A 25,000-nucleotide genomic window follows, 5' to 3' on the forward strand; every position below is an offset into this window, starting at 1 on the left:
ACGGATTGTTCAAATAGTAATGTGCAAGTGGAGGAAATGTTTCGGGGATGGAATATTAAAGTTGCTGTGGGTTCTCCAAAGGTTTGTGATGTTTGGTTTTGGTTAATTGTGGGACATCCCTTGGTCAGGGTCTATGAAGGAAACTTTCATACCCTGTTTTAAATTTCATTATTTACTTTTTTGGATTATGACGTTACCAACTTCAGATGATTTCTGTTGATGTGTGGCTCTCCACACACAATTCTAACCACAGGTAAACAACTATGAACTGTTGAAACTCTGAACACCCTTCTAAAACCCCCCCCATGCACACACAGATTTTAAAAAAATGGTGGTGTTATGGGTGGAAGGCTAATAAAGAACTGGGGAAGCAGTTCAGTGATGCCAGTGCACAGGGTTTACTGAGATGATCATTTGCCAGGGTATTCTGATCTTCAGTCTTCTTCAGGTTTTTCTCACTTTGCAAGGAGGCACAGATGATTGATTAACTGCAAAGTATCTTAGTTAGTGGTTGAAGGCCATGGCTTACAGCCATTATTGAGGGACAATAAACTGTCATTAGGTATTTAGCTGGGGAGAAAGCCACACCATCTGGCCTTGCAACAGTCCGAAGTATTGTACCCACCCACAAGCTGTTCAGCTGCCCAGGCTCAAATCCGTTTGTTGTTGTCAGGCTGATGGGTTTTGTCATCCACAGCTGGTCACAACCCCAAAATCCAATCAACAATATGTTGTGGACAGAACCTCAATGTATACGTATCCCTTCCAGTGTTGGCCCAACTACAAATAGCAGCCCCCACTGCTGCTTGAACAGAGCAGTGGTGTAAATACAATTTGCAGTGAGGTTCAGTAACTTGCTTTTTAAAAGTACAGCAATTCCTTCCATTGTCCTTGGTTTTAAAACCGTCTTTTTCCAATTTCAGTCCACAATCAAAATATAGACACACAAAGAAATATGTCTTTACACCTTGAAAGTTACAATTAAATCTGCTTTACCATCCTTTAGTGTAGTGAATTCTAGATCAAAACCTTGTGCTTTTCAAACAAAAACTAACATCCTTTTTATGCCAGTTACCTTAAATCTCAGATTACTAACAGTCAGATCACTAAAATCAAGCTATCAATACAGTTTGAGTATGAATATCTCTTGTTAAATCTCCACTTAACCTTCATTACTCTGAGAAGAGCAATCCCACTTGCAAATCCTCCATAAAGTTAACGTTTCTCATCACTAGTACCATTCTTCTAATAAATCTCTTCTGTGTCCTCCAAGCCTTGACATCAAAAGATGGATTCTGATCTTTCAGTAGTGGAATTCAAGCCCAAATCATGATTTCTTCAAAATGTAGATACATTTGGATATTTTACAAGTCTTTGCCTCAGAACACTGAAAATCAAATCGCCCTTATACCTCTGTGACTCAGAATTAGAATGCCCTTTAAACCAAGCGGATCCATGTTCCTTCCTTGAGGATTGACATATAATTAATGTGGCTTATCTGAATATATGAGATCCAGCAGGTTTCACTAAACTGGCAATCGAAAGGCTGCACGATGGCAGTTTATCAGAGATGGGTGGAGGGGCGTTACTGGGAGAATTAGTTAGAAGGTTAGCCCAGATTTATTATTGTCACATGTACTGAGATACAGTGAAAAGTATTGTTTTGGATTCTATATGGGCAGATTGTACCATACATAGTGCATCAAGGTAGCAGAACAGTGTGCAGAATATAGTGTTACAGCCACAGAGAAGATGCAGAGAGAGAGATCAGAATTAACATTTGAGAGGTCCATTCAAAAGTCTTAAAAACGTTGGGAAGAAGCTGTTCTTGAATCTGTTTGTATGTGTATTCAAATTCTACCTGAATTTGGAAGGTTGGAAGGGAGTATAACTGGGATAGGAAGGGTCTTTGATTGTGTTGGTTGCTTTCCCGAGGCAGATTTCTGGGTTCCAAAATGGAAGTACCTCTAATTCATCAATTTATGTTAATTGTCCACCCACACTTGCAACACTAAGTGAACAACACCGGCTTTAAGACAGCAGTTACATAATGCCATGCTTTGCAACCAGTGAAGCGCTCCTAAAGCGTAGTCCAAGTTACAATGTTGGAAATGCACCAGCTGATTTGTACTCAGCAAATTCCCTCAAACAGCAATGTGATAATTACAGATATTCTGTTTTAGCAATGTTGGTTGAGAAATAAATATTGGTCAGGACACTAGGCAGAATTCCATAGCAGCTCTTTGAAATACTGACAGTGGAATTTTTTTTTAATGTCTATCTGTGGGGGCAGCCAGGTCTCCACTGAACATGTAGTTGATAGACAGCTTGTCTCACAATACTGGACACCAGTGCTGCTGTAGAGTATTGGCCAAAATTATGGGCTCAGGTCTCTAGAGTCGGGCTTGGACAGGTGACCTTCTAACTTGGAGCAGAAAGTATAACCCTTGGAACTACTCAGACACTACTCTTGTCATCTTTACTATCCCACACCTCCCACTCTCCCTTTCAGTCCCCATTAATTTCCAGCTTCTCTTCTCTTGTTCTGGTAGAATGCACCCTTTCAATGAGAGGCATTTCCGTCTTCGGTTGTATTCCTCCTGACCTTGTACTCGCCATTTCTTTCCACTTGAAAGCCTGCGCTACTTCGCCTGCCAACCTCCAATTGCTCTCTTTTGTTCACTCGGCTCCTTATTTTTCAATCTACAGTCAGCGAGGCAAACACTCCTCTTTCAGACACTTAACTCTGTTTCTCCATGCTCATTTAAAAATTCACCCAGGCAATGAGCATCTAGGACAGTTCTTCTTACCCATACCTAATTGTCCTGGAGAAGATGGTGATGAGCTGTCTCTCTCAATCTTGGGCAGGCTTACCCTTAGTGCTGCTACGGAGTTAACTCCGGGACATTTGGTCCAGCAGTAATGAAGGAATGGTGATATAGTTCCAGGTCAGGATGATGGGTACTTAGAGGAAGCTTTCAGGTGACAGTGTTCCCTACACCTGCAGTTTGCCCATTCAGTGGTAGAGGTCGTGGGTTTGGAGGATATTTTTAATGGAGCCTTGGTGAGTTACTGCATTGCATCTTGTAGATGGCATACACTGTGTTGATGGTGGAGGCAGTGAGTTAAAGGTGGTCGATTGGGTGCCAGTCATGCAGGATACTTAGTGTCAGATGTCCCAGGTGGTGCCAAGCTTCTTGTGTTGTTGGAGCTGCACCCATTCAGGCAAACAGGTCATATTCCTTCTCATTCCTGAGTTGTGTCTTGTGTGGAAATGCATTGGCAGTTGGGGCAGAAGATGGGTTCCTCGACAGAATTCCAGTCTCTGTCCTACGTTAGCTTTTTATGCGATCCCTACAGTGTGGAAGCAGGCCATTTGGCACATTGAATCCACACCAAACCTCCAAAGAGCATCCCACCAGACCCACACTGCTACCCTGTAACCCTGCATTGCCCATGGCTAACCTACCTAGCCTGAACATCCTTAGGCACTCTGGGCAATTTAGCATGACATTTTGATTCCAGATTTTTACTGAATTCTAATCTCACCATCTGCCATGGTGAGATTCAAGACCATGTTCCTAAGTTTTAGACTGGAGTTTTGGATTACCAGTCCAGTGACATTACTGTCTTACCACCACCTCCCCTAGACCACTCTGGCCAAAGGCAGGAAGGTGGAAAAGGGTAGTTGAGGATAATCAGATCAGCCCTGATCTCATCGAATGGTGGAGCAGACTCAATGGACTGATTGGCCTACTTTTGACCCTACGCCTTCTATCTTCTGTCACTGTGGATTTGATGTATCATATTTCCTTTACCTTCATGCAGCTGCTGTCTATGCTCAGGCAGGGTCAGTTTCACGTGGACTGTGAACACAGGTCAGAATGGAACAGAGTATTTACAGCAGTGGCTTCTTTTTCTGTCCAATACTATTGTCCTGAGGGCAACCCAATAGTGTCAACCTGACTGCTCCTTGCTAATGTCATTGGTAGTTATGGGTTAGCATGAACATGCAGCTTTACTCTGTATCTAACCCACGCTGTGCCTGGCCTGGGGAGTGAACAGTGAGGACCATGTTGAGAGGAACTTGCTTTGTGATGCTAGAGATAACAAGGTGTAGAGCTGGATGAACACAGCAGGCCAAGCAGCATCAGAGGAGCCGGAAGGCTGATGTTTCGGGCCTAGACCCTTCTTCAGAAAAAGTTGATGTCTCATGGACAATACAAGCTTTGTTCTGGATGTGTCTGGACTTGACAGTAACATGATGCCAGCACACACAAGTGATATCATTGTTTGTGTTTGCTGCACAGCAAGTTTCACTCTTCATTCTTGTCTGGCAAGTTTATGAAATAGATTTCCTCCAAAAACTTTTGTCTCCGTGCTGCTGGAACCTGGGTTTCAAGGCGTCATGTTTCCCTCCTATCTGTCTCACCCATACTCACTAATATTTTGTCAGTGGTGATGGTAAAAGTGGAGGGGAGAGAGTGATCACTCAGTCAGTCTTGCTGCCCTGCCCCCAGCCTGCTTCCATGACATGTTTGCTGCTGTTTGCAATAGAGCTGGGATCCAACCCCTGAGGCCATAGTCCAGTCCCAGAACCATAAGGGCACCTATCATCATTATCTGATTAAGAATATGATACTGTCCAAAACCAATTTGCATTTATATCCTGCCTTAGTAAGATAGCTACACTCCTTTAGGGGACTTTATAGGTGTATCATCAAACAATATTTTAGATTGAGCCAAGGAGGTATTAGGGAAACTTGTTAGGTTTCAAGGGAGGTCCTGAAGGAGGAGAGTGAGACAGGGAGGTTTTGCAATAGAATACCAGAGCTTAGAGCTTAAGGAATTGACAGCAAAACCACCACTGTTTAACTAATTAAAATCATGGATGCACTAGATACCAGAATTGGAAGATAGACCTTGAGGATTACAGGATTCAAGAAAGCAAAGCTTTGAAGGGATTTAAACAGCAGGACAAACATTTTGAAAATTGAGTAATATTGTTGAGTGGTTATTCCTGTTTTGAGCGGTTATTCCCATGTTGAGCTTGCCTCGTCTCCATTTAAATGACTGCAAGTTCAAATGTTACAATCCCAGTTGATGTTATTACTGGACAACTCAGATCCCAGGCTGAAATCTAGCTTAGTAGATCATATTTTGTTTCCTTGTATTTTTTTTTAAATGAGGTTGTCTCTCAATGAGACATAGGCCCGCAAGGTTGGAGATTTAAATATTATGAAAAACACTGTAATAGCACAATCCCATTAATCCTAATGGCATCCCATTCCAATACTCGAATACCGTTCTGTATCCCACATAGGATTTGATTTAACTATGGCGTCAATTCCTGGTCATGAGAATCTGATAGCCTCTTACTTGATTTGTCATATAACTGAGATTAGACTTTCTCAGCTGTGCACAACCTGTTCAGGGTTATAACCAAAGAATTTTCAGGTCAAGAATTTCTAAGCAAAACTCGTTATGCTGAGGTATCCTTTATTTTGTTAATATTTCAAAAATGCTTTATCCCTTTCTCAGGAGCAATGCATTCAGTTTCAGCTAAGAACCAGTCAGAATTGCCTAACTGAAACCCAAAAGCTTATTTTCAGAGATAGTAGAAGCTACATGTTTTCCCCCTAAGCCCAAAAAGCAATCTCCGAAACTTCTACCTGAAAGCTTTATATAGTACACTGTTTACTTTGTTTGGTGGATAAGTTCTCCCAAGGTAAATAAAACCCATTCCTCTCCAGGAAGTCTTGATTTTAAAATAAATCACCACAGGCTGCAGAAGTTTTAAGGGATGTGTGCCAAAGGCAGGTATGTGGAGTTAAGCCTCCGATCATCCATGATCTCATTGAATGGTGGAACAGGCTCAAGGGGCTAATGGCCTACTCCTGTTTTCATGTTTTCAAAAAAAAGTACTTTCAAGTTTATCATTAAACCCCTTCAGATGCACACTAGTGACACTAGTTTAAATTCAAAATCCAAAATGAATAACATTAAAATACATCAGGTTAATTGCAATATGTCAAATGTATCATCTGCACATTCAAAATATGCAAGGGTTAGGAGATTTAGGGTGATTCTATTGAGAATGCATTTCTGAAACTGCTAAAAATGTTTGAATGCTAAATAGAATCCCATGGCAACACCACGTATTTGGGAAGATCTGGTGGTGTTAGTACTGAACTCAATTGCACACATTGTTAAATTCATAAATTCACTGAATACAGATTGTTGTTCCTTTTGAACCTTAACATGATGAGTGCAGCTTTGAGAAGAAGTCTGTGTCTTCACCAAAATTCCAGTTCCCAAGGTAAATAATCAACAAATAATAATAGTGAATGGAGTGAACATTTCTTTAACGTCCCAATGTTTGTCTCCCAGGATTTTACTGTCAGTAATGCCTGTGGGATTAATCATGAATTCCTGGAGCATTAGTAGCTTTAACCTATGCTGGGATATGAAGGCGAGTTGAAGGTAGCTGAGAAGTGGTGACCCTATCCCTGCTAAGTAGACTGTCAAAGGCATAGACACTTGGCTTGTCAATCCATATAGGACTGTCCCTTAAAATGAGTTAGTGCCTTGAGGGGAAAATGGGAGGTAACAAATCAATAATCTTTTCTCATTGTGTGTTACTCAGATATCAGCAGATCTTACACAGAAACCTCATCTATCTGGCCACGATAGCAGACTCCAGCCAGAATGTGCCCAGTGCCCAACCTGTGGTAAGTGACACTGAACATCTCAGTAACGGAGAGAAATGTAGTGTTTACTGCAGGCCTGGGAAATGGGTGTAGGCATCCCTACTCTAACCTGTGCACTGTCCCACATGTTCCCTGGCCGGAACTGTGTGCTGTACCATGTATCACTGTGTGGTCCCTGACCATGAGGTCTTGACCTGACTCCTCCTCCTATATGTTTTGCATTAAAACTCACTTAGTCCAAATAGCAATGAGTTGGGAATATTTACCCATCTTCTGCTCTCTGCTACTCAGCCTTGGTGATTGTACTCTGTACTCTGGAAATAACATTGGGCAACCCCATTCCCATTTATTGCAGCCACAGTCAGCATGGGGTACAGTCCATGATAGAATGGAGTGCATACGAGCTGTGGATCAGATTCAGTGGTGAGCAGAGAGCACTTAGACTGAGGAAGAGGAATAATGTGTTGGTAGAGATTTGTGACCGGGTTGGGTATGCACGGACTTGGATGTTCAGTCTTCCTGGATTGAATGTAAAACCTTTTCCTTATTCTTCTCTTGCTGGTGTCAGGTCAAGTGTGTATCAGGGCTTGATATTGATGATTCACAGCACGTATTTGGAATGTGCCAGCAATTTCCCTTTACCTGAATTCCATGCCCTGTTTGAACCTGAAGGTGTAAACTGGAGTTTTGCTGAGAATGGTTGTGTGTTCAACGCGTGACATATTAGCACCATTGAGGCAGTATGAAAGGCTGCTTGACTGTTGTTGGGTGTGAAAGTGTGTAGGGGGAAGGTGCAGTTGTTCACCAGCAGCATCTACTGGCAGAACACCAACAAGGCAAGTATCAGCAAAGGATGTTGGAGGCAGAATTCCAGAGCTGATGTCTGTGTCTGCTCTTTGACAGAGCGATTTGCTAATTCCCGTGCCCCTGGTCTATTCCTGTGGACCAGAAAATTCCTCCTCTCCAAGGTATTTAGTCAATTCCTTGTTTAAAGTTGCTATTGAACCTGGTTCCGCTGCAATTTCTGACAATGCATTCTAGATCACAACAGCTTGCTGCAGAAAGAAAATTCTCCTCCTAGTCAGTTAGCTAGTGACTTGCAGCAAATCAGTCAGAAAATAACTTTTTGATCTGGATGGGAACCTGAATTCACAAAACAATGTTATTCTATCAGCTGTTCAAGAGACAAGTGTCTTTCTTTCTCCAGAATTCTCTCTTTTTCTTTGTAATGTTGGTATGCTGGTGATGTTGTTTTGTCTTAGGATTTTTCCAGAGGCTGCTGACTGGATCTCAGTCTCTTGCACGATCATGGGGACATCAGTTGGAGAGTTCACTATCTGGCAGGGGAACCTTGCTGGTGATTTGCTGCTTTCCTCCCTCCCTCACTTGTTACTGAGTGGAGGATGTTGCTAGTTTTGAATAGAATTTTTATCTTCAAAACAACTTAAAAATGTGGCAAAATGGTTTGGTTTGAAGGAGTGTCTACGATTTCTAATGTCAAATGCCTGACTTTTCTCTGTCAGTGAGTTTTTATATTGATTCTGTTTGCTGACTAGGCCACAGACTGGATGTGACATTCAGTGGTTACAGTGAAATCTGTAGGACCAGGAGGCCATTTGACCCATCTAATTCTAAGAATCTGCTGTCCACCATCAGAACAACAATGTCCCCTGCCTGACTTCCTTTCTGGGAAATTATTATGATGCTGTGATTGAAGCCACTGTTCTGGTTTTGTATTTTTAACTGTCCAATTGCTTTCTCTCCTTGAGGCACTCAGTCAGCCAATGGCAATGGGGCCAGGGGGAATGGAGCCTGTCGGGAGAACTGCAGACTCTATGGGGAGTGGAACCCCTCCTCCCGGGACAGGAAACACTAATCAAATAGCAGGTAAAGGACAAGTGGCTTTGTTCTCTGATTATTGCGTCACTATTTGAATATAGTGAGTTTTGGTAATAGATGAGAGTTGGGAGTGGTGTGAAGAACCCTTATTCTGTGCTACTCATGTCTGTCCTTATTAGTTCTTGCGATACTAATAAGGTTGCCATTCTCTGGCTGCTCTTTGGGTATTTACTATGTTGGTCTGAGTCTGGAGTCATGTACAGGCAAGGCTGGATAAGAATAGGTTTTTTTCCCTAATCGACAGCCACAAATCTTAGTTTACAACAGTAACTAAATTTCTAAAGTATCTCATTGACTGCAAAGCACTTTGGGATGTTCTGAGATTGTCACGGTGCTAGACAAATGCAGATATTGTCTAAATGACATTTGTAAACCATTTGATGAGACCAGCTTTCCAGATTTTTCTTCCAACTTATTTCAAATGCTCAAATTGTTCAGCTGTAAACTCTGCTGTCTGATTTGCTAATCCAGGAACAGGGTCATATCATGCCTGCACCGATACTGTTGACCAAGCCACCTGTCTTGGTGGGTTAAAGTTGTAGCTCAGCTGTCTCCTTTTCTTTTCCAGCTAAACCGTTCTTTCCCCACTCCGGTACCACTCCATTGTGGTGCCAGGTACATGTAGCTGTCTATCCCTTTATTCATTGCCTTCGCCACTTCCTCCAGTCGCAAAGCCTTGAAACTGAAACCTGGATGGAAGATTTTAATCTCACTGCTGTTTGTTGTGATGTGCTTGATGAGTTGAGAGTTCAGGAGATGCCTGAGGAAATCACCAGTCCCATGGGGAGCAGCAGTCATTGCACCGTGATGGAAAAACACTATTGTTTGTCTCTTCTCAACTTTTCTATCTCTCCAATAACAGGTGTCGGAGCATCGTTTCCCCAGGGACAGCCTCATTGCCAGCCTGTTACATCAAACCCCTCAATAGGCTTACCTGTCAGCAGTCACAGCAACGTGGGCAATTTCAACCAATCGATGGCTCTGCCACAGAATTTGCCAGCCCAGGAGCAGATGGGAATGAGTCTTGGACAGCCCCTGGGCACTCACTTGCAGCCTGTGGTCCAGCAGAACCCAGGTATAGCATACCATAGGTCACACAACCTGTCTATCTCGGCAAGGTGCAGTTTGTTCAATGTTCCTTCTCCCCGAACATGACATAAGACTGTCAGCATCCATTCTCTCTCTCTGTCTCTGTCTGTCTTCTCTACACCCCCCCCGCCCCCAAACTCCACCATCATTTTCCATACCATCTGTTCTTGCATGGATTGTCCCTTCCCTGCCCAATCTGGCTTTATTATAGAGGTGCAGTTTATTTTATCTATATATTCATTCTCTGGGTGTGGGTGTCCTTGGCAGGGCTGGCATTTATTGCCCGTTTATTTTATTCATGGTGTGTGGACATCACTGGCTGGGCCCCACATTTATTGTCAGTTCCTAGTTACCCTCTTGAGAAGGTGGTGCTGAGCTGCCTTCTTGAACTGCTGTAGTCCGTGTGCTATAGGCAGACCCACAGTGCCCTTAGAGAGGGAATTCCAGGAATTTGACTCGGTGACAGTGAAGGAACAGCGATATATTTCCAAGTCAGGATGATGAGTGGCTTCGAGGGGAACTTGCAGGTGGTGGAGTTCATATGTATCTGCTGCCCTTGTCCTTCTTGATTGAACTGGCCGTGGGTTTGGAAGATGCTGTTTAAGGATCTTTGAATTAGATAGTATACACTGCTGCTACTGATTACTAGTGTGGGGAGAGCCTGCATGTTTGTGGATGTGGTGCCAATTAAGTGGGCTGTTTTGTCCTGGATGGTGTCGCGCTTCGTGAGTTTGTATTATTGAACTTGAGAAGATTATGTTGCTATTGAGTATCTTAGGGACAGTATTGAACTGGAGTCCCCTATAGCACAGACCAGGTAAAGACTGCAGATTGCCTTCCCTAAAGCATGTTGGTGAACTAGTAGGGTTTATTTGACAGTCGACAACTTCAAAGACACTTTTACCCAGAGTAGATTTTTATTTTCAGTTTTAAAATAATACGGAGTTCATATTTTCCAGCTACCGTGGCAGGGTTGTGCTCCAGTTGATGAAAGTGCAGAAACACTGCACTGCACTTGGTGTTTACTCTACCTGAGAGAGAGCTTGGGCAGCGAGTCTGTGTTTGACTGAGATAGGAGCAGTTTAACCCCAGTTATCCTGGATACCATTTAGCGTTTCAGGTCTTTCTTGATCTTGAACCCTTGGGAAACCCTTTTCAGTGACATAATTCCAAATTTTGTACTTCTGTTCTGGATTGAAATCAGTTTTATTGTTATTTTGCAGATCTCACCCTCTTATTGTGGATTTGTCCACCGGACGAAATGGTTTTTCTATATTTAGCTTTGAACATTTTAAGCCCTCAGTTATATCAGGGTCCAAATTCAACAGAATGCCAACAAGCCAATCTGATCAGATCTTATGATTCTCAGTAGTTTTGTTAATCTGCACTGCACCCTCTGCAAGGCCAGTAATTCTTTCCTGAGGTGCAGTGCAGGGAACTGAACAAGGCTTCACACAGCTGAGCATTGGAAAGGGCAGAAAAGTGGATGTAAAGAGTGTTGGATCAGCCATGATCCTACTGAATGGTCGGGTAGGCCCGAGGGGCTGACTGGCCTACTCCTCTCCCTATTTCTTATGGTCTTATTCTTCCTCCCCTTTGTCTTCCACGCCCCTCAATAAAAAGTGAGGACTTTTCCAATAGCCAGGGAAGTATGCCTCAGTGAGTGTTGGGGCAGGGTGTGGAATTTCTGTTTTAAAAATTTGGTCAGTGTTGGGATGGAACAACAGGGTTTAAAAGCTGTGGTCAGGTTAAGGTCAAAAATCACATGACACCCAGTAATGGTCCAACAGGTTTAACTGAACACATGAGCTTTTGGATCGTTTTGGAGGAAGTATCAAGACACAGAATTTATAAGTAAAAGACCAAAGGATTATACAACTGATGTGAATGTATTTAATAATCCTAAATTGGCTGAAGGCTGCCTGATTCCCTCCTGTTAAATTCTTAATCAGTTAGAAAGGAGATGCAGGTTTCAATTGATTAATATGTAACTCTCCAAATTTCTTTCAAGTCAATGTCCTGAGATAACTAAAGGTTTTATCAATGAATACAAGAGGTGACGTCTCAGGTCAGAACACCTTTTGGTGTGAGGCCTTGTTTAGAAACTGTCTATGCTTTAATGTGGAGTCAGACTGGTTTTATTTCTAAAGCAGGAATTTAGAAAATGCCTCACTGTCTGACTGTACCCACAAATTGTGTGCTTTTTGAACAAAATAGAGTGTATCTGCAAATACAAATTTACCCCATAGATTCGTGTGTGTGTGCGTGTGTAGTATAGTGTGATATGAACCCAAGATCCCGGTTGAGGCCGTCCTCATAGGAACCGAACTTCCCAATCAGCCTCTGCTCAGTGACTCTGCGTTGTTGTGTATCCCGAAGTCCGCCTTGGAGGGTGTTTACCCGAAGATCCGAGGCCTAATGCCCTTGAGCACTGAAGTGTTGCCCCATTGGGAGGGAACATCCCTGTCTGGCGATTGCTGTGCAGAGTCCATTCATCTGTGCAGTGTCCATTCATCCCTCTCCCTCGCGCACGTGCACGCGATACACTCTATTGTGTTCAAAAAGCACACCATTTGTGGACACAGTGAGGCATTTTCTAAATTCCTGCTTTGGAAATAAAACCAGTCTGACTCCACGTTAAAGCACAGACAGTTTCTAAACAAGGCCTCACACCAAAAGGTGTTTTATGACCTGATATGTCACTTCTTGTATTCATTGATAAAACCTTTAGTTATCTCAGGACATTGACTTGAAAGAAATTTGGAGAGTTACATATTAATCCATTGAAACCAGCATCTCTTTCTAACTGATTAAGGATTTAACAGGAGGGAATCAGGCAGCCTTCAGCCAATTTAGGATTATTAAATACATTCACATCAATTGTATAATCCTTTGGTCTTTTACTTATAAATTGTGTCTTGATACTTCCTCCAAAACGCTCCAAAAGCTTGTGTACTCAGTTAAACCTGTTGGACTATAACTGGGTGTCATGTGATTTTTGACCTTGTCCAACACTGGCACCTCCACATCATGGCTACCTGATCAGGTTAGCAGTTCAGGACATTCCTGCTAGTGCTGTACAGGTCTGTCAGCAGCTCAGCTCCACCATCTGCAGTAACAGAGTGGTATTGTAGGTGTATGTTAGACCTGGAAATGATGACCTTAGTTGAACTTTTTAAATAGCAGTTATGGAAATAAAGTTGAGGGTAAATTAAGCCACGCTGTTAGAGTACAGACAGTCCCTGGGTTGCAAACATTTTATGTTATGGAGACCATTGGCAACTCAAATTGTATGCAAGTCTGAACACAATGTAGGGCCAGGGAAAGCAGCTGTTCATACATACTGAAAATGTCCATATGCTGGATCTTTAAAGTTACAAGTATGAATGGGATCGCATTTGTTAGTTCGAGTGTTTGTAAGTCAGACATTTGTAAATCATGGACCTATACTGCTGATGCACAGATTTTTCAATATCTCGCCAAGCTGATAGTTCCATCAAAGAGCAGATGCGGACAAGTGATGTATTTCATTCCCCAAAGTGCTCATTTTTAACGTGACCCTTAGTCAATATTGACTGTTTATTACATAGTATCCACAGGACATTTGGCCTAAGTGGCCCAGTCCACTGGCCTCTTGCAATCTGTCCCTCTACCCCTTTCTTCATCAAACACATTCAGCCTCCCTTTAAATTCAGTGATGCACTCTGCTTCAACCACTCCAAATGGTGCAAAGTTCTACATTCTACTCGCCTTTATGCGTGATGCATTTGATCTGTTGGAGTTTTTCTTATAAGAATGATCATCTTTATTCTGGATTCAGCCATAAAGTGAAAGCAGTTTCTAACGCCATCAAATTGCTTCACAACTTTAAAACCAGGAGGAGGTCCCTCAAGCCTTACCTTTCTCCTAGATTGAGGCTGGTTTGCATCATAATTCCATTTACCCCACTTTGCTCTCTCTCCCTTATTCTCCTTGCTCAATCTCTGTCTTTATCAATCTTTGGTCTTGAAGCCTTGACTCCAAAAATCCTTTTTGAGGGAAAAAGTTTCATATTTTCATCACCTGTGTGTGACAAGTGCTTCCTGATTATAGTCCTGAACTCTCCAGTGTTATTGCTCACGATGGTGAGGAATGAACTTGTCACTGATGTATGTCTGTCTCTTACCAATCAGCTCCTGCACAGCCACAGGCATCTCAGGGGGAATATTTCAACAACCAGTTTAACCAGACGCAGGCTCCAGCAGAGGGAATGAACCTACAACTTTATTCAGAAGGTACTAAATTTCTGTGTCAGAGAAGCTTGCTTGGGGACTGAAGTGCAAGGAGTGAAAGCTCTTAGCTAGATATGCCAGCTGTGGGCTTTAGGTGGTTGTGGACTGTAGGAGGGCAGTCAGTATTGGGAATGTTTCCACTGGAGCAGCAACAGTTAAGAGAAAATTTAATAGAGGTTTTTAAAACTACAAATATTCTTCACGGAGTAAATGAGGAAAGACAATTTCCTCTAACTGGGGAGTATGTAATGAGGGGTTATTAATTTAAAATCAATAATTGTGTGAGGGGTTTGGACAAATTTCTTCGCATAGAGCATGGCTTGTTTTGCATAAGGAATGACTAAGTCAGAGATTGCAGCATCTTTTAATAATAACTTAAATTTATATTACACCTTTACTGGAAAATGAGTAATATTTACAGCAGAAGCTGATTCCCCAACAGACAGGGCCACTGGATCAGCAGGGAAACTGACACCCAAAAATTGAACTGATTCTCTCTGGCTGTATTGTGTTCATCGAAGTGAAGAATGTCTGTTTGGGAACGGAACACTTGCCGTTTCAGGTCCCTGATATCAATATTGGGCATTCTTAGAACATGTACAACACAGTGCTAAATAGAGCAAAATTCCCTCTACACTTTTTCTTTTAAATGGAAAGTGAAGCTCTCTCTACGCTGTCTCTACCAAATGCTCCTCGGGCATGTACCACATGGCGTTAGATGCAGAGTAAAATTCTTTCTGTAATGTCCCCAGCAAACACACTCAGGACAGGTACAGTGGAGAGTTAGATACAAGAGTAAGGATGAGGATTAAAGCAACTGTAGTCTGAGTGAGGGAGTGCCAGGCTATGTTGTCAAGCACAGGGTTTAGTCAGATTCCCAAGTTTCCACACTGTCCAGTGAAGTGCGGGGGGCAGGACAGCTGAGAGGGACAATGTGCTCTTGGCTTTCACCTCACCAGGGTTCAGGTGGAGGGAATGTTCCCTCATCCTTGTGATAGCAGGATGGACTGAGGGAGTGGTGAAGCTATTCCTCAGAAATTGACTCCGTAGGTGCTGGCGACATCTCCAAAAGCTGCATATCAAAGTGAACAAGGTGATATTATTGGGCTGCTGTGGGTGAGAAGCTCTGCAGGTGATGGTATGGACCCAGAGAGAGAAGTTCTTACTGGACATATCCAAATCTCCACCTGCTCTGGTGCGATGTGAACTCAAGGTCACTGTGTCATACGCCAGAGAAATATCTAACACCGCACCATGTATGCAGGATGATAAAATGGCTGAGATCAGGAGGGTGGCCATCAACCCTTGACCTGTATTCCAGTAAGAATCAGTGTCCCTGACCATGGGAATTAAATCTCATGTTAAACTGAAATAAATTTATGTGATGAGTTAACAGAGAGCTAACGTTAGGATTGATTGTCTTGTCACAGGTACCTGGTATGGACCACAGCAAGGGCAGTTCCCACAGAACTCCACTTCCCACCAGCAGAACTTCTACCAGCAATATCCCACACAGCAGCCGCTGACCAGCACGCCTCAGGAATTTAGTGAGTTCTGGAAGTTTCTATCGGAGCAAGACCCCTTGTGTCTTATCGTAATATGGAGGATATACTTTGGGTGCTGGGACAGTGATTAAAACGGAAGATGTTTAACAGATGGATATCCCTATATTGAATTAAGCGGCAAAGGACTTTGAGATTTACAAGGGTTTTATTGGTAATCCATAGCTTAGCTTAAGCAACTTTCCAATTTTCCCTTCTAAACCTTTTCCCCAGTCCCCACTGAGGAAGAACCCAATGCTATCTTTTAAATCAACCTGTTATGATACATCTGGGACTTCAACCCAGACCTTCTGAGGAAGGGACACTACCAGTTGCTAAAGAGCTCAGCTTGTTTAATTCATCAATTGAATTCCATTTCCCATATTCATTCATCCAGGGTTTGGACCAGAGGCTTCAATAGTGCAGTGTAATTGAATAAAAAATAGTTTTCAGTAAATCCTGGTGTTGATATTTTTAATCAACTCGTTCAGAGATGACACACCTCTGGAGTCTCCTTGCCCAGAGGTAGGGACACTACCACTGCAACATAAGGGCCCACAAGTATTTGCAATGGCAAAGAATAAAATCCAGCACACCTAATGAGCCTTGTGCTCCCACTTAACTCAGGAGCTGTTACTCGTTGACCCATGGAGCCCTCCTGTGGCGCAGTGGTGGTGTCCCTACCCCTGCACTGGGAGGCCCAAGTTCAAGTCCCACCTGCTTCAGAGATGTGTAAATGTATCTCTGAACAGGTTAATAAAAGTTCTGGTTGACCCATGGGGCCTCTTGTGGCACAGCGGTATGTCTATACAGAGATAGTAGGAACTGCAGATGCTGGAGAATCTGAGATAACAAGGTGTAGAGCTGGATGAACACAGCAGGCCAAGCAGCATCAGAGGAGCAGGAAGGCTGATGTTTCGGGCCTAGACCCTTCTTCAGAAATGGGGGAGGGGAAGGGGGTTCTGAAATAAATAGGGAGAGAGGGGGAGGCGGATAGAAGAGGGATAGAGGAGAGGATAGGTGGAGAGGAAACAGACAGGTCAAAGAGGCAGGGATGGAGCCAGTAAAGGTGAGTGTAGGTGGGGAGGTAGGGAGGAGATAGGTCAGTCCAGGGAGGATGGACAGGTCAAGGGGGCGGATTGAGGTTAGTAAGTAGGAGATGGGGGTGGGGCTTGAGGTGGGAGGAAGGACAGGTTAGGGAGGCGGGGACAAGCTGGGCTGGTTGCAGGAGCAGCAACTCATATTCCGCTTGGGAACCCTGCAGCCCAATGGTATCAAATGTGGACTTCACAAGCTTCAAAATCTCCCCTCCCCCCTACCGCATCCCAAAACCAGCCCAGCTCGTCCCCACCTCCCTAACCTGTCCCTCCTCCCACCTCAAGCCCCACCCCCATCTCCTACCTACTAACCTCATCCCGTCCCCTTAACCTGTCCGTCCTCCCTAACTCCCCACCTACACTCACCCTTTCTGGCTCCATCCCCACCTCTTTGACCTGTCTGTCTCCTCTCCACCTATCTTCTCCTCTATCCACCTTCTATCCACCTCCCCCTCTCTCCCTATTTATTTCAGAACCCCCTTCCCCTCCCCCATTTCTGAAGAAGGGTCTAGGCCCAAAACGTCAGCCTTCCTGCTCCTCTGCTGCTTGGCCTGCTGTGTTAATCCAGCTCTACACCTTGTTATCTCGGTATGTCTATACAGCTGGACCGGGAGGCCTGAGTTCAAGTTCCACCTGCTCCAGAGGTGTTAAATCACGGGGGTGAGGTGGGGTATAAAAGGGTTCTGGTTGACCCTTAAAGGGACCTGCATTTTGAGGGGCAACTAGTGCTTTAATACTGGCTCAGTGGCTCAGTGACTCAGTACCCCAACAGGGGGAAGATTTATGGAGCAGGAAAGCTTCACTTGGTTAGAGTCTGTTTACCTATGCAATTCTAGTCTCTGAACCTCCTCCTTTCTGCACTATAATCCATTTAGACATTATCTGTTAACTTCTTTTTGTTGTTGACCTGACGTGGTTTACAGCCTGTCTCAGTTCTCTTCTGGTCTACCCTGAAACTAGAGTGCAGCAATTTTCCTGCATGTACACCGGTGTAAAACTGCATTCAGAATTTTAGGCATCACAGGGAATAAAGCACTTTGTTTTAATTTTCTTACTGAAACTTGCTATCTATCTGCTTCTTTGAATACATTTTTATAGCCTCACCAAGTCAGTTTAATGATGGTTACATCCAGTGATTCACAGGCGGAGGACTGAACACTCCTTTTAAAAATTTCTGTTTTTGCTGATTAAATCTTTGGCTGTGGAATGCCTCCAGATTTCCCTTTAAATTTATTTGCCGTCCCTGTCACATCTCACTCCCTGATGGCCTCATCCTATTTTCTCGCTACTTGGTTCAGCTTTCCGAACCTCTTCCAACTGTTTTACTACTCCTGCCCCCTCTCTCCAGTCTCGATCCTCAGTTCTTCCGCCTCACCTGTCCTGTTGGGTTATATCCTTCTCTTCAGTGCTCTCTTTAGACTTTCTTCAAGAAAATTCCTGGTTTTTTGTTTCAGTTAACTGTTTGAATAGTCTTCATCTGGACTGTAACATTTGACAATTGGCTGGACTGGCTCTGGTAGTTCACTTGATGACCACCTTGCAGTTTTGCCAATGCACCCCTCCTTCATAGGGAAGACAAGCTTTCATTTCTGTAGTGCCTTTCACTATTTCAGGGCATCCTAAAACACTTGACAGACCATGATGTATGTTTTGAGTGAGCCAGTTTTGTTATACATTTATTGTGTTAGCTAATTTCCACTCAAAAATTTGCAGAAAATGCAATGTGAAAATGATTGGGAGTCAGAGATAACAGTGTGGAGCTGGAGGAACACAGCAAATCAGGCAGCATCAGAGGAGCAAGAAAGTTAACGTTTTGGGTCAGGACCCTTCTTCAGGCTTCACAGTGGGGTTTTAACTCACTCGGAGATAGTTGAACTGCCGATTGAGAGATGTGCTATTCATGATGTTGGTCAAGGGATAAATATTAGGCAAACATCACAGAGAACTCTCTGCTGTCCTTTGATTGTGGGACCTCATGTAGTAGTCATCCGAGAGGGGAGTTTAATGTCTCATTCGAAAGATGTGCCGTTATGAAGTGCTCTTGGCTTGTTGAAGTGTACCAGTACAGTGTGAATTGATAGAGACTGAGTCAGTCTGAACAACAAAAGAATTAACGTCAGCAATTGTGTAGTTTTATGTCCCCAGTGCTTAAGCAGGATCTTTTTGTCAATTAATTATCTTTTTTTTTTTTAAACAGATTCTGCACAAAATTCTCAAGGACAGTTCAGAAACTTCCAGCAGGATCCAGGGCAACAGTACGTTGCCTATAGACCTCAGCAACCTGCTCCCAACCCAGCGCAGCAACAGGCATTCCAGTATAATCAGGTATGGCAAGAAACTATTCTGCAGTTTATCCTGATTCTGTCAGCTATATTCGGAAGCAAGGGATAATGTACATTTAACCAAAACCCTATTACCTTGTCTTGTGACTCCTACTGCAGGTGGCATGGTGGCTCAGTGGTTAGCACTGCTACCTAACCAATGACCCAGGTTCGATTCCAGCCTTAGGTGACTGTCTGTGTGGGGTTTGCACCTTCTCCTTGCATCTGCGTGGGTTTTCTCCAAGTGCTCCAGTTTCCTTCCACAGTCCAAAGACGTGCAGGTTAGGTGGATTGGATATGCTAAATTGCCCAAAGTGTCCAGGAATGTGTAGGCTAGGTGGATTAGCCATGATAAATACGGGGATCAGGTAGGGGGCTCGGTCGGGGTGGGATGCTGTTTGAAGGTCAGTGCAGACTCGGTGGGCCAAATGGCCGCTTTCTGCAATGTAGGGATAATATGGATTCTATGACCATCATCCCAGAATGCTAGCAAGACAATGAGTCAACTTTGAATTAGTGACTATCTTATATTTATTTATATATTTATATTTATTATCACAAGTGGAAAGATCTTTTCTATCTAGCTTATCAAGTGTCTTTGTAATCTGCTCAGGGAATCCCATCCTAATGGCACTTCGGGTGTATCCACACTACATGGATTGCACTAGTTCAGGAAGGTGGCTCATCATCGCCATCTCCAGGGTAATTAGAGATGGACAATAAATGTGTAAAATAATTTTTAACAAAGTCTCCCCCTCAATCTTACCTCTCTCTTGAGGAATGAACCTCTGACTATCTTTTCCTGGTATGTGTAACCTCTGCAGTCTCTAGTGCTGCTGTATGCTTTGTAGATTCTAGTGGCTGTTCACAGTAGATAGAACATAGAACAGTATAACACAGGAATAGACCCTTCAGCCCACCATGCTGTGTCACATGGACCTTCCATTCCCAGCAACATCCTGGTAAATCTTTTCTGAACTGTCTCCAATTTAATAATGTCCTTCCTATAGCAGGGTGACCAGACTGGACACTACGCCAGAAGAGGCCTCACCAAACTCCTGTACAACCTCAACATAACATCCCAACTTCGAGACTCGAAGGCCTGAGCAATGAAGACAAGCGTGCTAAATGTTGCTTTAACCACCCTGTCTCCCTCTGATATAAAATTCAATGAATTGTGTACCTGAACACCTAGGTGTCTCTGTTCTACATCTCTACCCAGGGCCCTACCGTTAATTGTATAAGTCCTGCCCTTGTTTGTTTAATAAAATGCAATACCTCTCATTTATCCAAATTAAACTGCATCTGCCACTCCTCAGCCCATAGACCCAATTGATCAAGATCTCTTCATGATCTTGGACAATCATCTTCGCTGTCCACTATACCACTAATTCTGGTGTCACCTGCAAACTTACTTACCATGCCTCCTAAAATTCTCATCCAAATTGTTTATATAAATGACAAACAAAAGTGGACCCAGCACCGATCCTTGTGGAACACCGCTGTTGACAGGCCTCCAGTCCAAAAAACAACCCCCCACCACCACCCTCTGTCTCCTACCATTAAGCCAATTTAGGATCCATTTGGCAAGTTCATCCTAATCCCATGTAATCTAATTTTACTAAGTAGTATAACACATGGTACCTTGTCAAAGGTTTTACTGAAGCCCATGTAAACAATGTTGACCGCTCTGCCCAGATCAATCGTTTTGGTTACGTTCTCAAAAAAGTCAATCAAGTTTGTGAGACATTATTTCCCTTGAACAAAGCTATGCTGACTATCCCTAATCAGCCCTTGCCCCTCCAAATGCATGCAAATCCTATATTTCAGAATCACCTCCAACAAATTATCCACCACTGATGTCAGACTCGGGACTATAGTTTCCAGACTTCACCTTACAGTCTTTCTTAAGTAAAGGCACAACATTAGCCATCCTTGAGTCTTCTGGCACCTCACCCGTGGTCATAGATGATGCAAATATCTCTGCTAGGGGCTCCTCAATTTCTTCCCAAACTTCCTACAATGTCCTGGGATACACTTGATCAGGTCCCGGAGATATATCCAACTTTGTTTGCTAAGACCTCTAGCACCTCGTCTTCTGTAACACGAACTGTTTTAAAAACATCAATATTTATTTCTCCGAATTCTCTAGCCTCCATTTCTTTCTCCACAGTAAAAACTGATGCGAAATATTCATTTAGTATCTCTCCCATCTCCTGAGGTTCAACGCATAGATGACCACATTGATCTTTAAGAGGCCCTATTCTCTCTCTAGTTGCACTTTTGCTCTTAATGTACTTATAGAATCTCTGTGGATTATCCTTAACCTTATCTGCCACAGCTATCTTATCACCTTTTTGTCCTCTTGATTTCCCCCTTAAGAATACCCCTACACCCTTTACACTCCTCAAGGCAAAGAACAAAGAACATTACAGCACAGGAACAGGCCCTTCGGCCCTCTAAGCCTGCATTGACATGCTGCCCCTCACAACCAGAACCCCTACCCTTCCGAGGACTGTATCCCTCTATTCCCGTCCTATTCGTATTTGTCAAGACACCCTTTAAAAGTCACTATAGTATCTGCATTCATTTGATCCCAGTTGTCTATATCTAATATATAACTCTTCCTTATTCTTGACCAGAACCTCAACATCTTTATTCATTAATTGTTGCCTACTTTTACCCGCCTTCCCTTTCACTCTAACAGGAACATAATGCCTCTGAACTCTTGTTATCACACTTTTGAAAGCCTCCCACTTGTCAGTTGTCCCTTACCTGCAAGCAATCTAGTCAACTTTTGGAAGTTCTTGTTACATACCATTAAGATTTGCCTTACTCCAATTAAGAACTTTTACTTTTATGGAAGGCCTATCTTTTTATCATAGCTATTTTAAAATTAATATAATTATGATTTCTGGTTCTGAAGTGTTCCGCTACTAATACTTCAGTCACCTGCCCTGCCTTATTTCCCAAGAGAAGGTCATGTTTTGCTCCTTCTGTAGTGGGTACATTTTACATATTGATTTTTTAAAAAAGTTATCTTGAACACATTTAACAAATTACTCACCATCCAAGCCCTTAATAAGATGGCAGTCCTGTCAAAGTTCAGAAAATTAAAATCCCCTACTATTCCAACCCTATTATTCTTATATATATCCGAGAGTTCTCTGCATAATTGCTCCTCAGTTTCCCTCTGACCTTTGGGGGACCTACAATTCAATTTCATCAAGGTGATCATCCCTTTCTTGTTTCTAAGTTCTACCCGTATAGCTTCACTGGATGATCCCTCAGAAATATCCCGTCAATGTTTTCCTTAATCGAAAACACCAGTCTGATTCCTCTCTTGCCTCCCTTTCTATTGCTCCTTTTTCATCGAAAACCTGGAACATTGAGCTGCCAGTATTGTCCTTCAGAGTTTTTGAGAAGACTTGTAGCTCGGGTTGTAGACGTGCTCGCCAAGCAGTGGATTTGGTTGCAAACATTTCGTCGCCCTGTTAAGTAACATCAGTGCGCCTCTGGTGAGGTGTCAATGTTCTGTCCCGCTTGTTATTTATATGCCTTAGTTTGCTCGGGTAGTTAGTATTACCTCAGGTTCTGTTTCTCAGTGGCTTGTGCACAGGGCCTAATTCTCAATGTGTTTGTTGATGGAGTTCCAGTTAGAATACCAGGCCTCCAGGAATTGCCTGGTATGTCTCTGTTTGGCTTGTGCTATTATGGATATAGTAAGAACTGCCGATGCTGGAGTCTGAGATAACACAGTGTGGAGCTGGAGGAACACAGCAGGTCAGGCAGCAACAGAGGAGCAGGAAAGCTGACATTTTGGGTCGGGACCCTTCTTCAGAAATGGGGGAGGGGAAGGGGGCTCTGAAATAAATAGAGATGGGGGGCGTGCCCCTAGGTATCAGAGAAGCCCACAAACCAACAACCACCCTATAACAGCTACTGACGAACGTAATGGATCCCATACCCAAAAGCAACAAAGCTGGTGTAATGTATAAAATACCACGTAAGGACTGTGAGAAACACTACATAGGCCAAACTGGAAGAAAACTGACAATACGGATACATGAACACCAACTAGCCACCAAGAGACACGACCAATTCTCACTGGTCTCAGTACACACAGACACTGAGGGACACAAATTCAACTGGGACAACACATCCATAATCGCACAAGCCAAACAGAGACATACCAGGGAATTCCTGGAGGCCTGGTATTCTAACCAGAACTCCATCAACAAACACATTGAATTAGACCCTGTGTACAAACTGAGGCATATAAACAACAAACGGGACACTTCACCAACGCTTCACCGGCAACACTGAGATATGGGGAGTGATATTGTAAGTATGTCCCTGTCCACATGTGTACACGTGTAAAGAATAGGCTTGATGCAATGCTGCTTGTGGTTGAATGACACATTGACCCTCACTGTCTAGACTTGAGCATAAAGTTTGGCCATTTGGTCAAGGTTTCTGTAGCAAGTTTGTCCAGTGAGAGGAATATTCTAGCAGAAGCTTAGTTATTCACCACGCTAAACCCACTGAAGTGTTTTTAATGCTTAACGTGTCTCTCTTGTCCTTTTGCAGGCAGCTCAGTACGGGGGCTTTCAGTAACAGTCCAAGATGTGAACATTGAAACTGCCAATGGACTGCTTCATATTGTGGACACTTGTATTCTGCACACACAAGTTTAACTTCTTTCTTGTTTTTGCAAACAGAATTCATATTGTGATTTTACTGAATTGTTTTGAAAATATTTCTACATGCTATCACCTGTGATCCACAAGGAAGGTACAGTAAACCCAGGCCAAACAATTAACACTAACTTTCATGCACCAATACAGATCTGTTATTGTTTGGGAGCTTATGAACTGCCCTCAAACCTTTACTAATCTCTCCTGAAGACCCTGACCTTTAGTGGAATTTAATTCCATATATTCCGTCTTCTCTCTCATCCTCCTTGCTGTCCATCCTAATGATAAGGTGGGAAGTTCCACTTTGTATTTGATTTTGTTTATCTTTTGGTACTGGTACCAACACCAACCATGACCTGCCCCTTGCGGCTGCTCTTTGTGACTGGACATTGCTATGCTGCCAGTAGCTGCTGGTTCCATTTCTCAAATTGTTGTCACTCGGAGGATCAGCAACCCTTCAGAATGGAAGCATCTGGTTCTGCCCATTATGCCCATGCAGGCTTTATTATTGAATAAGCCAGTTAGTGCTACTCTACTGCCCTTTCCCTATTGCCCCCAAAATTTGCCCCTCCAATTTTATTTTTTGTTTTTCTTTTATAGGATGTGGGTGTCACAGGCTAAGCAAGCATTTGTTGTCCATCTCTTATTGCATGGGCTTGCTGAGCAATTTCAGAGGGTAGTGAAATGCTGTGGTTCTGGAGTCACATAGGCCAAACCGGGTAAGAACGGCAGATTTCCTACCATAAAGAACATTAATGAACCAAATGAGTTTTTATAACGGTGACAGCTGTTACCTGGTCATCATTAGACTTGCTTTTAATTGTAGACTTTTTATTAATTGGATTCAAACCCCTATCCCCAGAGCATTAACCTCGGCTTCTGGACTACTCAGGTGATGATGGTGGAGTGATAGTGGACTAGCACGGGAGCGTAGGTTTATATCCTACTGCAGTAGCTGGTAGACTATTAATCTAGAGATCCAAGTAATGTTTTTAGGACCAGGGTTCAAATCCTGGCACAGCAGATGGTAGAATTTGAGTTCAGCAATAATCTAGAAATAAGAGTACAATGATAACCATGAAACCTTTTCCAGTTATCAGGGCAAAACCCATCTGGTTCACTGTGCTGTAGGGAAGGAAATCTGTCATCCTTGCCTGGTCTGGCCTAAGTGTGACTCCAGACTCTTAGCAATGTGGTTGACTCAACTGCCCGATGGGCAATAAATGCTTGTCCAGCCAGTGATCCCCATATCCCATGAATGAATAAAGAAAAGAAAATTAAATTCAGTTAATATCCTTCAAATATTATCCAATTCCCTTTTAAAAGTTTCCTTTAAATCTACTTCTGCCAGCCTTTGAGGCAGCATATTCCAGAT

The 25,000-nt window shown here is 43.1% G+C and overlaps 1 protein-coding gene across 1 annotated transcript; it reads left to right on the forward strand.

The window, feature by feature from the left end:
- Positions 1–6,584: 6,584 nt before the first annotated feature.
- On the forward strand, positions 6,585–23,756 carry LOC109919784 (protein SSXT-like). Its single transcript, XM_048592794.1, has 7 exons — positions 6,585–6,731; positions 8,480–8,597; positions 9,472–9,684; positions 13,871–13,972; positions 15,400–15,516; positions 18,805–18,932; positions 23,519–23,756. Exons 1-7 carry the CDS (start codon positions 6,600–6,602, stop codon positions 23,543–23,545), a joined length of 837 nt encoding a protein of 278 aa, XP_048448751.1. The 5' UTR covers positions 6,585–6,599; the 3' UTR covers positions 23,546–23,756.
- Positions 23,757–25,000: the final 1,244 nt, after the last annotated feature.

This window comes from Rhincodon typus, unplaced genomic scaffold (genome assembly GCF_021869965.1).
Source record: "Rhincodon typus isolate 14 unplaced genomic scaffold, sRhiTyp1.1 hic_rhity00001813, whole genome shotgun sequence".
Taxonomy (NCBI): Eukaryota; Metazoa; Chordata; class Chondrichthyes; order Orectolobiformes; family Rhincodontidae; genus Rhincodon; species Rhincodon typus.

Excerpts from the sequence above, each read along its gene's own strand:
- LOC109919784 (XM_048592794.1), top strand. The coding sequence starts at position 6,600 with ATGGGAGGTAACAAATCAATAATCTTTTCTCATTGTGTGTTACTCAGA. Across the intron at positions 13,973-15,399 it reads CCTACAACTTTATTCAGAAG|GTACCTGGTATGGACCACAG; the intron begins GTACTAAATTTC and ends GTCTTGTCACAG. Across the intron at positions 15,517-18,804 it reads CAGCACGCCTCAGGAATTTA|ATTCTGCACAAAATTCTCAA; the intron begins GTGAGTTCTGGA and ends TTTTTTAAACAG.